The sequence below is a fragment of the Mesoplodon densirostris genome, chromosome 3, assembly GCF_025265405.1.
Source record: "Mesoplodon densirostris isolate mMesDen1 chromosome 3, mMesDen1 primary haplotype, whole genome shotgun sequence".
Taxonomy (NCBI): domain Eukaryota; kingdom Metazoa; phylum Chordata; class Mammalia; order Artiodactyla; family Ziphiidae; genus Mesoplodon; species Mesoplodon densirostris.
The window spans coordinates 129,149,502-129,164,693 of NC_082663.1; the positions used below are offsets into that span (position 1 = coordinate 129,149,502).

At 55.5% G+C, this 15,192-nt stretch overlaps 1 protein-coding gene and 1 pseudogene across 3 annotated transcripts in view; both read right to left on the bottom strand.

The window, feature by feature from the left end:
* LOC132486863 (large ribosomal subunit protein uL11-like) overlaps nt 1–4,832 on the bottom strand; it is a 54,984-nt pseudogene extending 50,152 nt beyond the window's left edge.
* The window catches only part of PDGFRB (platelet derived growth factor receptor beta), a 38,799-nt gene continuing 27,942 nt past the window's right edge, over nt 4,336–15,192 (bottom strand). For all 3 annotated transcript variants that reach the window (XM_060093633.1, XM_060093634.1, XM_060093635.1), the window contains 10 exons: nt 14,979–15,089; nt 13,762–13,921; nt 12,533–12,693; nt 11,501–11,619; nt 11,134–11,256; nt 10,218–10,329; nt 9,681–9,780; nt 9,025–9,130; nt 7,880–8,112; nt 4,336–6,375 (listed from right to left, as the gene is read on the bottom strand). In XM_060093633.1, the coding sequence (XP_059949616.1) occupies nt 6,198–6,375; nt 7,880–8,112; nt 9,025–9,130; nt 9,681–9,780; nt 10,218–10,329; nt 11,134–11,256; nt 11,501–11,619; nt 12,533–12,693; nt 13,762–13,921; nt 14,979–15,089 (1,403 nt within the window). In that variant the 3' untranslated portion in view covers nt 4,336–6,197. The remainder of the gene's footprint in view (nt 6,376–7,879; nt 8,113–9,024; nt 9,131–9,680; nt 9,781–10,217; nt 10,330–11,133; nt 11,257–11,500; nt 11,620–12,532; nt 12,694–13,761; nt 13,922–14,978; nt 15,090–15,192) is intronic.

Below are 15,192 nucleotides of genomic sequence, written 5' to 3' on the forward strand. Positions count from 1 at the left end.
GGGCTCTCAGAAAGGTCAAGGGTAGAGGGGACTGGTTTGGTTTTTGGAGCCAGACAGACTGGGAATCACATTCCCCACTCATAGCTGTGTGACCACAGCCAGGTCCATGGCCTCTCTGTTTTTTTCACCTGTAAAACAGGGGAAGGGTTACTAACTCAGATCCAGTGAGACAGTAATGCAGGTGAAGTGCATTCAACAAATATTTATCAAGTGTTGACTCTCTGCTTGGCCTTAGGGACAGTGCTGATCATGGCAGGCATGGTCCCTCCCCTTGGGAGCTCACAGCCTGGGGTGAAGATGAACTAGGACATCAGCAGCGTTTCAGGACAGCCTGGGAGCACTGAAGACAAGGAAGAGTCTGCCTAAACTGAGAAGGAGCTGGGGAGAGGTGCAGGGAGGAGTAGGGAATATTCTAGGAAGGAGAGACAGCATGGTGAAGGCTTGGAGGTGAGAGAGCACATAGGACATCAGGGGACTGAGGGTGTCAGAAAAACACGAGGGCCCATCAGAGGCACAAGCAAAGCACTGGGAAAAGAATCCACTTCCAGCTGAGTATTAGGAAGGCTTCTTGGAGGAGGTGGCTTTGGGCTGGGCTGGAAGTTAGAGCAAGACTTTGCCTTTCAGTCATAGAGGGCTGGGAGTCCTAGGTGGTAAGCACAGCACCCACAGAGATGCAAAGGTGGGGCTTCTACACAGCAAAAACTAACAATGAAAAGGTAATCTATGAAGTGGGAGAAAATATTGGCTAGTTATATATCTGTTAAGGGGTTAATATCCAAAATATTAGTAACACATACAACTCATAGCAAAAAAAAATCCAATTACAACATGGACAAAGGAACTGAATAGACATTTTTGCAAAGAAGATCTACACACGGCCAGCAGGCACATGAAAAGACGCACATCACTAATCATCAAGAAGTCAAATCAAAACCACAATGAGCTATCACCTCACACCTGTTCGAACGGCTATTATCAAAAAGACAAGCAATAGGTGTTGGTAAGGATGTGGAGAAAAGGGAAGCCTTGTGCACTGTTGGAAGGTTGGACAGCTTGTGGCCACACAGGGGTAGACAGGCCTTGAGGGCAGATGTGGGGAGGGAACAGGAGAGGTTGGAGGCAGGTCAGGAAGGGCCTTGAAGACCACATGAGGATGTCTGGACTTTGTTTGTTGGCCTGCGGGGAGCCATCAGAGCTGTTTGAGCAAAGGAGAGCCAAGATCATAGTAGGCTTCAAGAAGATCAGTAACGGAGAAGAAAAACTTTCAGGCGTGGAAGCTGTCATCTTGTCCCTTCAGAAGGGGAACAACCACTCTGAGAATTCTGTGATTTTCCAGAAGCTTTGTTACTTCCCTGTGTTTGTGACTTTCTAGTTCCTTGCAGTGATTACCCACAAAACCCCAAACCAGAAAGAGACTGGAACTGTCCCAACCTTGTTAGGAGGCAAGGAGCCCCAAGCGGGGGGGGGTGGGGGGGGTGGAGGCATAGGCAGCTGTTGGAGAGGGCAGACAAGCATGCCAAAGGGGGACCAGAGAGAAGGGCAGGGGCTGAGCCAGTGGGAGGGGGACCACAGAGAGACAGTCTGGCTTCTGTGATGTCCCTGAGTCCCTGCTGGATCCTGAGAAGGGCCACCCCCTGCCCCAGGCTGGGCCCCCTTCATCAGGCCCCCAAAATCATGGCAGGTCATGGCAGATGGTATTCTGAGCTGTGGGAACCCATCACAGCCCAGAGAAGCCCCAGAAGCCCCCTCCAAGGAGGAGCCTACCCAGGGAATTCCAGGAGCCTCACCCCGAGTGGACGGTCAGCACCCTGACTCCAAGGCTCAGCCTGCTGCCCCCTCTGCGTCCAGGAACTGGACTCAGAGACTCCCTGAGAAAGGCAGTAGCAAGGACACCAGACCGGCAGGCATGAGCCTCCCTGTGTGTGACCTTGGGCCAGCACTTCATGGCTCTGAGCCTCAGCTTCCTCATCTGGATCTTCCCTTGGCATGTCTCCTGGCTGTACTGTGAACATCACATGGGTCCACTGATAGGAACCCACTCTAAAGGGTGAGGGACCGGGACAGAGTCAGGGTCTCAAGGGTCTCTTTTCTATATTACATATTTGGTAATAGATACTTTTTAGTGTAGGCGTATATTATATAAATGCTTTTATAAAAGTAATTTTAAATGACTATGAAGCTGAATGAGAAACTGAAATAGAAGAGGCCTTGTGGAGACAGGGCTCTAATTCAAAGAAGGGGCCTTAATGGGGGTCGTGGGGCCCCTCATCAGCTGAGGGTCAGGGCCCCTCAGCAAAAGCTTTCAGTCTTTCCCTGTTTTTCCAGGAACAAGGACGCTGGCTGTGAATAGGGTGGCGGAAGAATTGTGTAGTCAGTGGCTCATCGTCTGGCAGGAAAATTCCAGCTCACCCGTTCCCGTGGGCCCGCCTGAGTGGCGGGAGCCCGCAGAGGTTGACCTACGGTTCCCCCATCCTCCAGCTCCCGCACCCCTCTGCACGGGGGCCTGTGGGTTCCAAGCCCCCCACCAGACTCTTGTTTATTATGTTCACTTAGCCCGCAGACTCCCTTAGCTCTCTCCTCTCCCCCAGTGCTTTCTCCTGGGGACCCACAGACCCAGAGGTCTGGAGTCAGGAGACCGGGGCTGGGACCCAGGCTTCCCTACTCACCTGCCCTGCAACCCGGCCTGGGCTTCGCCTCCCCTAGGGCTGACCTGGGGGTCGGCCAGGCCCAGGCTCCTATCCCCTCCCTGCCACACCGACCAGATGACCTTGGGCAAGCCACTTCAACCCCCCGTGAACTGGTGTCCCCTTTGTAATATGAAGACAATAGTAGCCCCTGGTTCACAGGGTGGATGTAAGGGCAAATGAGAAAATGTGTGCAGCAACAGGACAGGCCTGGCACAGAGTAACTGTTCAGTAAGTGGGCACCAGCGCTCTACCCTCCTTTATCCCTTTGTGGCATCATTAGCTCCATTTACCTCCGGGGAAATGGAGGCCTAAGGCTGAATAATCCACCCAAGGCCCCATGAGGGAGGCTTTTCCCACGGGCAAGGGTAATCCGCATCTGGAATGTGGTCGTTTACTCTCTTTACAGGGCAGATCTGGGTATGGCGTATTCATCTCCTACCACAGCCAGGAGAGACGGGGTCACGGGCTCTAAGGCCAGGACCCCCCGGAGGGTGGGCCCTTCAGCAGGCGGGGTTTCCCCGGGGGTGTTGGCGGCTGGGCCCGTGAGTCAGAGCTGCTCCACGTCGCTGTTCCTCTCCCCACTGGCAGCCACGGCCCCAGACTTCTGGAGGCCGTCCAGGGAGCCCTGTGGTTCCAAAACCAGGTGCCTGTCCCCGGAAACAAACTGAGAGGCCCCTTCCCCAGTTCAGAGTGAGCAGGGAATGGCCAAGGTCACATAGTGAGGTGTGACAGACCTCAAGCTGAAACCTGGTTCCACCTCAGGTGACCCCTCCCAAAGGGCTCAGGCAGGAGGGCCAGAAAGCCCCAGGCTGGGTCCAGGACCTGTGCGCTCTGCCCTCGGCCCCTGGCAGCTCTATTGCCCTGGCCCCCTACTGCTGCCAGGTCTCCCAGGCCTGGCCTGGGCAGTGGAGCCGACATCCAGTACCGAGCCGGCCAGCAGACACCGAGATGCCTGGTTCGTGCCAGCCCCACGCCACCGAGCTGCTGCAGCCGTGGGGGGCCGGTCCGCACCCCTCTCCCAGCCTGGCTAGACTTTTGCTCTCAGAGACCCAGCCGGGCCGCCTTTCCCTCCCCTGGCCTTGTCCTGGTGGCTCTCACCCCACGTCTTCCTCCCTTCCTCTTCCTCTCTCTCCTTCACCCTCTCTCCTCTTTCTTCCTGCTCTCTGGACCCCTTGGGTGCTCTGTCCATCTGCCCTGCTCCTACCTGAGACACGACCACTACTCACCGGGGCCTGGGATCTGGACTTTAGCGGATGCCTCTCATGAGCCACACCAGCCTCAATCTGGGCCCATGGGCAGAGTGGAGGGAGGGAGGGGGGTGGCCTGGCTTAACAGCCAAAGCCAAAGCACATGGTGGGGCGGAGTGGGGCTGGCGGGGGAGCGCAGGCTCCCAACCCAGAGCCAGGCACTGCAGAGCCGGAAGAGCCTTCTCCTTTCACAACCTGGAAAACCAAAGCCAGAGGTCCAGGTCACCCGGCAACCTGCGAGGAGGTGGGGGGAGTGTGAAGACCCCCGTCTCACAGATGGAAGCAAGACTTGAGCTGAAGGGCTCTGTGCAGGGATCCTACAGCTGGGCGAGTCCGGCTGCCCTACCCCACTCTTGCCACCTCCCGGGCCCAGGGATCCAAACCTGCGAGACACCACGAGGTCTGTGGGTGAGAAGCACCAGGTTTAATATTAAAATCTTTCTCTTTAAAAAAAAAAAAAGTACACAGAGAAGAAAAGTTGATGGCATACAAAATAGCACTTCTGTTGTATAAATGTGAGTTAATGTGAGTCCTAAAAATACTTGTAAACCTAGGGGATTACATCTTTGGTACCGTAGTGAGAACCCACGCCCTCTCCTTGACCAGGCTTCGGGGGTCCTGGGGCGGGGAGGTGCCAACCAACACAGGGGGCTGGTGCCCAGAGGCACTGACCTTCCCTCACCCTCCATCCAGTCCTTCCCCTGCCAGCAGTCTTGGCCACAGCCCTCACGCCCCAGGTCCCTCCAGAGCCCACTGGGCTGGCAGACACAGTGAGGTGAGCATCCCCAGGCAGACAAAGCCATGTTCTTCAGTTTCTGCCTCAGGGTGGGGCAGCTGGCAAGTGGGAAGACACCCCCCAAAGTACCCACCTCTTGCGCCCCTTCCTCAGGTCCCCCATCCAAGGTTTCTTGTCCTTTCACTGTCCTCTAGGTCTGCGGCATAGACCTGGACAGCAGGCTCTGGAGTGGTGGGCTGTGTCAGGTGGTCTGACTTTCCTTCTCGGCCTCCTTTGCCCAGAATAGCTCTGGAGGTCATGTGGGTGCTGAAAGGGGTCCCACGGTCTCCCCATGTCCCTGGGGCAGCTTCTGGGGGCTTTCCAGGACACTGGCTGTCACTCAGAGTCAAGGCCTGGGCAGCTGACCTTTGGGGACTTGCCAGGGGCCTGGGGAAGGGGCACAGTTCCTGAATGCCCGGAGTGTGCTGTGTAGTCTGGAACCTCCTCAGACCCCAACTAACCCGGGATAGAGATTTGGAGGGTTTATCTTTGCTTCATCTGGGCAAGTGTGCAACCCCTGGAACATTCTAGAATGTTAGTGCTGGCAGGGCACCAGAAGTCAATGAGTCCAACCTGCTCATTTTTCAACAGGGAAAACAGAGGGCGAGGGATTCCTCCAAGGTCTCTTAGCGGGTCCAATGCCACATTGGTCCACACATGTGGACACCTCTTGCAGGCACGTCAACACACTCATCACAGACGTGGGGCCCATCTGGCCCTGGAGACTCTGGTGAGTGGAGTAAGACTGGCAGTGATGAGGAAAAAGACCCCTGGATCCATGGGGCCAGGAAGACACAGACACAGGCATGTTATGGGGAGGTATACCCCAAGTGCCTGGGGCAGGGGCTACAGGCCAGGGTGTCCTGTCCTTGGCTCAGCCCCCAGCATCAATTAAGCTTGGAAGGCCCCAGACCAGCTTGGGCCTGGGAAAGCAAAGACTGGCATGGAGGGGAGGTGGCTTCTGAATGAGGCAACACTGTCCAAGGCCAGGCCCTAGCTCAGGAGCCAGAGATGCTAGGGTCCCTTCCCCAGCCCTTGGGCAGGAAAAAGTGCAAGGAGAGAGCTGCAGCTCCTTGAGGGGCAGCTGGCTGAACAGAAAAAAAGCTAACCTACCACCTCATGAACCTTGAGTATCTCCTCAGGGATTCCAGCCTCTACATCTGTCAGCCAGCGTGAGAATCCCAGACTGGGGGTTGCCAAGCCCACCTTTCCCATCTTACAGATGGGGAAACTGAGTCCCCTGGGAGAAGCCTGGCTCAGAGTCCCATACGCTCTCCAGAGGCAGAGGACCGGTCATGGTCCCTACAGTTCTGTTACCTCCTAAGCCAGCCCCAGGGGTCGGGGTGTGATGTGCCAGGGGCAAAAGCTTTCCAGAGGGGACAGCTGATGGGAACAGCCTGGCTGTTGGGAGGCTGGGCCAGGCCAGGAGGCGCAGGGTGCTGGGAGGTAGAGGGGGAGCTTCGGGTAGGGCAGGGTGGGGGCCAGCCCCTACAGGAAGCTGTCCTCCGCCTCGGCCCGAGGCCCAGGGCAGCTGGAATCCGGCGGCCGCTTGGGCTCTGGCTCCACCTGGGACTCAGGCTGGGGCTCTGGCTCTGGTTCCTCTTGGGGTTCCAGGGGGCTGTCACAGGAGATGGTAGAGGAGGTGTTGACTTCATTCAGGGCGGAGCTAGAGGCGGAAGGCAAGTGAGTGAGAGGCTGGGAGGGAACCACAGTGAAATAATAACAGCATTAACGTAGAGCTTTCTATCTATCCACCCTTGCAGCATGCACCTTACACATTTTAACTCACTGAATCCTTGTAAAGACTATGCAAGGCAGGCGTTGTGAGGAAAGTGCAGCTCAGAGAGGTTACATCATTGCCTTGCATCACACAGCGGGTAAGTATAGGAGTTGGGACTTCAGAGCAGATCGAGTTGATTGCTCACCCGTCAGTGTCTCTCTCCTGCATGCCTGAATGTATAATGATCTCATTTAATCCCCACAACAACCTCCAAATAGAAGTACTCTTACTGTTTTCAGTTTACAGTTAAGGAAACTGAGGTCCAGAGAGGGGAAGCAGCTTGTCTGAGGGCACAGAGCAGCACCAACATTCACACTCCAAGCTGTTTGAAACTCTGAGCTCAACTCCTCTATACATTGGTTACTTGGAGCCTTGGAATATTAGCTTCTCAAACAGTGTGGGGAGGGCCTTCTAAGTCTTATGTGTGCTCCTAGTGCACGTGGAGAGACAGGCTCGCAGAGAAGATGTGCGGCCGGGTCTCACGGCAGCTAGCGGCAGAGATGGAGCTGGAACACAGTTTGGGGCCCCTGCCATTTCACCATAGGGTGGGTCTTGTTTTGGGTGTGGGTCTGCCCACATGGGGAACATCTAGTCCAGGCGACAGCTGGCCTTCCTCCAAAGCCCTCCCCTTACTGTAACGTCACATCCCGAGGCAAAAGAAAAGCACGGGGCTTCCCTGGTGGCGCGGTGGTTGAGAGTCCACCTGCCGATGCAGGGGACATGGGTCCGTGTCCCGGTCCGGGAAGATCCCACATGCCGCGGAGCGGCTGGGCCCGTGAGCCATGGCCGCTGAGCCTGCGCGTCCAGAGCCTGTGCTCCGCAATGGGAGAGGCCACAGCAGTGAGAGGCCCACATACCGCAAAAAAAAAAAAAAAGAAAAAAAGAAAAGCACGAATCTCCTCCCCAGTCTGAATTCTGGCCTGAACTTCTGTAGGTACCTCTGCCTCCCTGTGCCAGGCTCCCTGGGGTCCTCAGGGCATGGTGCTAAAGGACAGACCACAGGGCTGGCGATGACCATAGAGCAATACATGGGGTGTTGGGGATGCGAACTAGATTTTCCTCTTTTCCTCCTTAGGGCTAGGACAGGGCCTAGAGAGGGGACAGAGCAGATGGCCTGTGGAGGCTCCTTTAAAGAAACAGCTACCTTACAATATATCCCAGGCCCCTTTCTCTTACCAGCCTGCCATTTCCACTCGAGGTCATCAAAGGTCAAATGAGTTCAATTCTCTCTTCTATTCGCTGGCAGGAATAAGTACTCACCCTAGGGAACTTACTTCTAAGGCAAGCCTGATGGCATGAAGGCACAGACACACACACACACACACACACACAGACACACACACACACACTATGCACACTACGGCTTTGGGCTGCAGGTCAGAATGGCTACCTGGCAAGGCTGGGGGAACCCTCCAGTGGTCCCTCGTCAGCAACCTCGGGTTTGGGGTCAGGCAGGGGGATGATATAGTCGTTGTCACCCTCGTTGGGCTGCACGGCAGTGTAGAGGACGGAGCTGGTGTCCAGGGGGGATCGGAGGCCATTGAAGCCGGGCAAGCGGGCTTGGGACCGAAGGATGGCTGGGTGGTCGCTCCTCAGAAACTCCTCATCCACCTGCTGGTACTTCTGCTCAGCAGGGCAGGAAGAACCGGAGACACAGGGAGGGTCAGACCAGAAATGCCTTTAGGGATCATCTAATGGGCAGATTCTGACCCAGCCCTTCCCGCCTCATGTACATAAAGCACCTGGTGCTCAGAGAGGAAGAATTGCCCAAAGCCACACAGCTGAGCTGCTCTCCTACCTGGCCTCTCACCAGACAAGATGAGCTCAGGGTCACTCAGGGAGGGGACAGTGATCGGACTAGCACCCACAACCCTAACTCTTCCCCCACTTCAGGGCAGACAGGCACGGGCTCTCCGCCTGCCATGGCCTCCCTCGCCGGGGCCACAGTTTCCCTCGCTACTGAAGGGAGACAACTCTCTTCCAACTCACTGGTCCTGGAGCTGTAAACAGATGTGGTTGGGAGTGGGCTTAGGAATGGACTGAGGGAAAGGGCTGTGTCTGGGCCAAAGGACACATGCATCCCCCTCACTGTAGCTTCGTAGTTGGGCAGGGAGGGTTTTAAGGCCCTGCTGGCTCCATAAGCCTTGTATGAGCCCGCCACAGGGTCCAAGTGGTCAGGCCCTCAGCAGTCATCTCGCCTGGGGTTGTTCAAACTTGTGACGGAGGCCCGGGACTTGGTCTGGGTGCAAAGGCATGAGGAAGGATGCAGGATGAAGGGGGCTGTAGGCTTCCTGCCCCTGCTTTAAATTAATCAGCTTCCACATAGGATTTCACTTTAAAAAACTCTATGCTGCTAAAATAAACTACACTCACAGCTCCAGCCCATCCCTTATTAGCACCAACAGGGAAACTGAGGCCCAGAGAGGGGAAAGGAGGGTCCCCCCAAATACCAGCATGTCACACAAAGCCTTGTACCCTGTGTCTACTTCTGGACCAGAACTCTCCGTTCCCCACCCCAACCCTGCCTCAACATACCTTTTTGTAACCCTCGCCCAGCAGTCTCTCGAGAAGCAGCACCAGCTGGGAGAAGGGGGGTCGAATCTCAAACTTCTCTTCCCAGCACTTCTGCATGATCTCATAGCTGGGGAGAGGGGCAGAGGGGTCAGGGTCTCTGGCTCAGGGTCTGCCACCTCCCAGACCAAGGGGAATAATGAAGAGTTAGGAGGGGAGGGGTTTTTCCATTACTGCACCTGCATGTTCCCTTGGGAAGCCCTCCCACCATCCTCAGTTCAGTGGTCCCATGGGATTGATCACACCTTGGTGAGCACATGACACGGGCATGGCCAGTAGGCATTTTTATCCCCTTAGCTCAGTGGCTGGTTTTCTGGATGGGAAGGTGACCCCAGCTGAGCCCTTGACAGTCACCTCTGGACCTTTCACTGGAACTACGGTGAAAGCAGCTAGGACGTAGCCATTTGGACGGTGCCAACCTGAGAGTGAGGCTGATGCAGAGGAGGGCAGAGCCCCGGGGTAGGATGAGAGAGTGTGGACGATGTCTTATGAACAACAGGATCCAGCTATACCTACATTTTCCTACATCTCTGAACTAATAAATCTATTTTCGGCTTAAGCTGGTAACGTGGGATATCTACTGTTTGCACCCAAAGTATCTTCCCAAGTGCTCCACTCACATCTCGTCAGAGGCGTGGGCAGGCTGAGCCATGCGGTAGCCCCGCTTGATGGCATTGTAGAACTGCTCGTTCATGGGCAGCTCTGGGTACGGGGTGCCACCTGTTAGGGAGCAGAGACAAGAAACACAGGCTCAGGGGTGTCGGAACAGTGGCAAGAATCTTCTTCCATGGGACAGGGAGAGGCACACCAACCCCGGCATCAGTGAGGGTGCAGTGGCCTTAGCATTGGGAAATATGGGCTCCCTCATAGGCTCTGGACAGAGACTGCATGCCTCCCCAGAATCAGAGAACCAGAGAACACCAGAGCCAAGCAGGCTTTTTGATGTCACTGTCCAAATTCATCTCTACTGAGATGGGGAGGTAAAGAGATCCAGAGAGGGCAAGAGACTTGCCAAGGTCACACAGTAACAAGAAAGAAGCAGAGCTTCTGAGCCCTGTCCCAGAGCCCATCCCACAGCCCCACCAGGATGAAGGTGTGAGCGGTCAGGGCGGACGCTGTGCCGTGAGGCTGAGGACTGGAGGAAGAAGGAAGTGTACCCAGGGTGAAGATCTCCCAGAGCAGGATCCCGAAGGACCACACGTCACTCAGGGTGGTGTAGAGGCTGTTGAAGATGCTCTCAGGGGCCATCCACTTCAGAGGCAGGAAGGTCTGTGGGAGGGCGGAGGCTGCTGAGTGCAAGGAGGGGCCGGGCCCCACTCTGCACCTGGGAGCCGGGAGGAAGCCTGGCAGTTCCCACCCCCAGCTCTTTCTCACTTCTCGGTCCCTGAGGGCCCATCTCTGCTGGTGCTCGGTTCCCACGCCCATCCCAGTGCTGGTCAGAGGATCAGGAGGCTGAGTTTCTTTTCGCACAAGCTGGGGACATGGTAACCCCCATCCATGAGGGAGAGCCCCAGGGTCTGAGGCTCCTCATGGAACAGGCTCCCCTTCTTGACCCCAGGAGAGGCCCCTGCTGAGGGGAGGAAGAGACGTGCCAAGGTGTCACCCAGCTCTCATCCTAGCTGCCTTAGATGTCTGGGGCCCAGTGTCCCTCCACTTCCGTCCCTATGCGAGAAGTGGGGACATGAGTGGGAGGCAGGATGGTCACCTTTGAACCAAAGACTGCCTGCCGTCTACTCATCTGTCTTAGCCTGTCACCTGGGCTTCTTCCTCTGTTCACCATCGCTCCTGGGACAGCACATTTGGCCTGTTGCCCCTTCAACCTCCCCAGGACCCTTTACAGCTGGTCCCTTGTCCCCTGCCACGACCAGCAAAGCTGAGCCCCCGGCCTACCCCACAGGCCTCGGCGTCTCACCCCCATCCCATGCACAGCTAGCGGCTCCCCTTACCATCCCTGCACACAGGGCTAGGCAGGCAGAGCCCATCGCCGCTGGGCAGGTCAGGCCACGAGAACCCTGTCCTGATCTCCCATGAGCCACAGCCACGCGAACCATGAGGACGGGGGAAGGCACTCACACTGCCTTTGGAGATGTAGTTCGAATCCCGCATGATGTCACGAGCCAGGCCAAAGTCGCAGATCTTGACCAGTTTGCCCTCACAGATGAGCACATTCCTGGCTGCCAGATCTCGGTGGACACACTGGGGAGGGAGGAGACGGGAGCTGAGACCGTAGAGGGCAATTCTGGGGAAAGACTCTCCATGTCAGGGGCTTTGGGAAATATGCATCGCTGCTCAGGTGTGAGGGGCCACCAGGTGTGAGGGCACTTGCCGTCCTCACCCACCAGAGGGCTGCCGTACGGGGGGCCATGTACTGGGAGCACCCTGGCTGGCTGGGTGACCCACCTCCCCAGGACCCCACTGTGCTCACTGTGACCACACATACATTCTTGGAGGCCAGGAACTCCATGCCATTGGCCACCTGGTAGCTGAAGCCCACAAGATCCGTGTAGCTAAGTACTGGGGACTCGTTGATTAAAGTCACCCGGCAGGTCCTCTCAGGAGCTAGGGAAGAGCAGAAGGACACCCACTGTCTTGTGTCTCCCTGGGGCTAGAGAACTCCTGGCCTTTGGCTCGTGGAGGCTGAATGTCCCAGAGAGAAGACTCCTGATCCTCTAAGCCTCCCACAAAAGGAAAACAATTTCCAAATATCTAACTTAAATTCTCCTTCTTTATCAGAGCCCTCATTGGCCAGAAAAACTTTTGGCTTTAGCCCTGGGCCACCTTTGCTCAGCCTGGCCTGCCTGCTCTTTAGGGACTCTAGATCAGCCTGGCACCTGCAGACCACTCTTCCCCGAGGCCCCAGCAGGTCAGGCACCCCTGCGCCCACCCAAGCTCCTCCCCTCCCTGTGGGTTGTGTATGCATCTCTGGACCCAGAAACAGGGAGTTCATATTGGGGTTCTACCACACAGCAGCTTTGGGCAGGTGGCTAGCCTCAGTTTCTGCATCTGTGAAATGGGCACAAGGTCACCTTCCTAGCAGGGTTGTTGCCAGGCTGGGCAGAGGAAAGTTTTCGAAAAGAATATATGACTACATGGGACTTCCCTGGTGGTGCACTGGTTAAGAATCTGCCTGCCAATGCAGGGGACACGGGTTCAATCCCTGGTCCGGGAAGATCCCACATGCCGCAGAGCAACTAAGCCCGTGCGCCACAACTAGTGAGCCTGCACCCTAGAGCCCACGAACCACAGCTACTGAAGCCCGCGCGCCTAGAGCCCATGCTCCACAACAAGACAAGCCACCGCAATGAGAAGCAGCCCGCGCACCGCAACAAAGAGTAGCCCCTGCTCGATGCAACTAGAGAAAGCCCGTGTGCAGCAACGAAGACTCAATGCGGCCAAAAATTTTTTTAAAAATTTAAGTTAAAAAAAAAAGAATGCATGACTACCTAGGTGTGAGAACCCTGTGCGCACCCACCGGAGGGGACGTAGTTATCATAAGGAGCCATGTAGTTGGAGGACTCGATGTCTGCGTATTTGACGTCCCCTTTCATGTCCAGCATGGGCACGTAGTCCACCGACTCATCTTTGCTCATGTCCATGTAGCCACCATCGCTCTCCCCAGGCAGGGACACATGGCTGGGGGCAGAGGAGCGTTACAAAAGGAGAAGCGCAGGCTCTTCCCTCTCTCCCCCTTCCTGCAAGGCCCCATCACTCATGCATTTCTTCTCTCCCTCACTCTCGCATGCCCACACAGTCTGTCACAATATGAATGACCACGTACTGAGCCCTTCCAGCCAACGTCAGATCCACCCTGAGCTGGACGCTGGGTCTGCCAAGATGACCTAGGACCCAGGGTGTGTCCTCAGAGAACTTACATCCAGGGGTGATTCCAGCACCCCAGGACCAGGGTCACAGGAAGGGCCTATACCCAAGTGCCTTCCTGTGGCCACTACAGCACCATCCAGCCACGATACCCTGCAAGTGGGCAATGAATCGCCTTAATGCCTCTGCCTGCAGCAGCAGCTCCCCCAAGAGCTGCGGGACTATGTACACATGTGTCTCTAGGGTTAGAGAAAAGACTGGAAGGAAATCAATCAAAATGTTGGGGAGGACACGGGTGAGTTTTAATGTCTTTTAATGCTATTCTGAACTTACTCTTGCCTCTGCAATAAACATGTATAGCTTTTGTAATTAGCAAAGGAACAAAGAAATGTCATTTTTGGAAAAGAGAAAGCAGAAAAGGGATGAGCTGCCCTGGAGGCACTGGAGAGACTGGTGTGGGGAGAGGGGGGAGGCTGTGGCGAGGGAGGAGTAGAGTGTGGACCCCCTACAGAGGGGGTCAGCCTGGGACAGGAGGGCCCCAGGTGCCCCCGGTCGAAGACAGGAGAAGATGAGATTGGGTGGGGTGAGGGGTCAAGGGGGTCACCCCCTCTGAGCCTCCAGAGAGCTCAGTGCAGAGCCTGGTACACCACGGACAGTCAGTAGGTGGTAGCGGATGCCACCATCATCATCACTGTTATTGTTTTGCCCACCTCTGGGGTGGCCAGGGGCCAGGTCTTAAGCTGGCTGGTGAAACAAGTGAAACCTGGTTCCAGGAGTGGCTCTGCCCGCCCTCACCTCAGCTTTCTGTCCTGGACAAGGAAGGAGGGAGCAGGTGCTCCTCAGGGCTCCCCACAGATTCAGGTCCCGCCCTCCCTCCAGTACCTGGGCAGCGGGAGCCCAACGGGCAGGGCGTTGCTGTAGAGCTCAGCGCTGGGCGGGCGGCGCTTGTTGGAGCAGCGCTGCAGAAAGGTGTGCTTGTTGCGGTGCAGGTAGTCCACCAGGTCACCGTAGCGGCAGTACTCGGTGATGATGAAGATGGGCCCTGCGGAGGGACAGGCTCAGGGACAGTCCCCGCGGTTGGGGGTCTTCCCATCAGGGCCATGAGGCTAATGATGGGTTGCACGTGGGTCAGCAAAGAGGCTTAGGTGCCAGGCAAACCTGGACTTTCCTGACCGTGAGCAAGGCACTTAGTTTCCCTGAGCTTTACTTTCCCCATCTATTAAATGGGGCTAGTAATACCCACCCCAAAGGGCTGCATTGAGTATTCATGAGACAATGCCTTTGTCAGCTCAGCTCAGTGCCTGGCAAGTAGCAAGCACAGGGTTAGCTGTTATTGATAAAGCTGATTCTGGAGCCCAGGATACAAAATAAACAAAGGTAACTGTTTATTACCAGGTTACTGTTTAACTTCAAACATGATACATTGACTTAAAGTCAATCAGTGGCAGCTTAAACATACTGGTGGAATCAAAAATTTTGAAATGTGTGATCACTGCAGACATAAATTGGCCTACGTGCACAGCGTACTTCTGTATTCTCTTTTTGTTGCACAATACCGAGGAAAATCCCAAATCTCACAATAAGCAGCTGCAAATAGTGATAACATTTTTTTTTTTGCGGCCTAACTTGTAATCAGAGCTTCAAATAAACATATTTGGCTGGAAAGACCTTATTCTATGATCCGAGTGAAAGCAGCTCACAGTGAGCAAGCTAGTTGGTGGGCTCCAAAGGTGGGGCTATAACTCATTTCAGTGTCACATGAGCTGCCACTTTTTATAGTTTTTAAAAGGTATTGTAAACAAATAAATAAGTAAAAATAAAATAAAATGTATCATGAAAATTTTTTAAATGTCAGAGAACCCCTTGATTTGGAAGCCGCTAGGACTGGTGAACTAAAGAGTCCTTTGGTCTTGAAGGTGATGTGATTTGGTGACTTGCTAAATCCCACATCCATCTGCCTCTGTGAAGTGAGGGCACTAGAGAGGGTGGGCACGGACCCTCCAGCTGGAGTGTCCTGTCCGTAAACTGAGGAGGGGGCGGGGAGGGGCCAGGCCTTGGCCACTGGCACTTCCCCAGAATCCTCTAGGGGTGGGTTGTACCTCCTTTAGTGCAGGCCCCCAGCAGGTTGACCACGTTCAGGTGGGGCCCGAGGTGACTCATGATCTTCAGCTCCGACATGAGGGCTTGCTTCTCGCTGCTGCGGGCTGTGGCTGAGGGAGAGAGGGGGCCCTCAGGCTTGGTCCAGTCACTGAGGCCCCGCAGACACCCCACTGGAGCCTATTCTGGCTCTTCTGTCCCAGGCTGTGCTGTAAG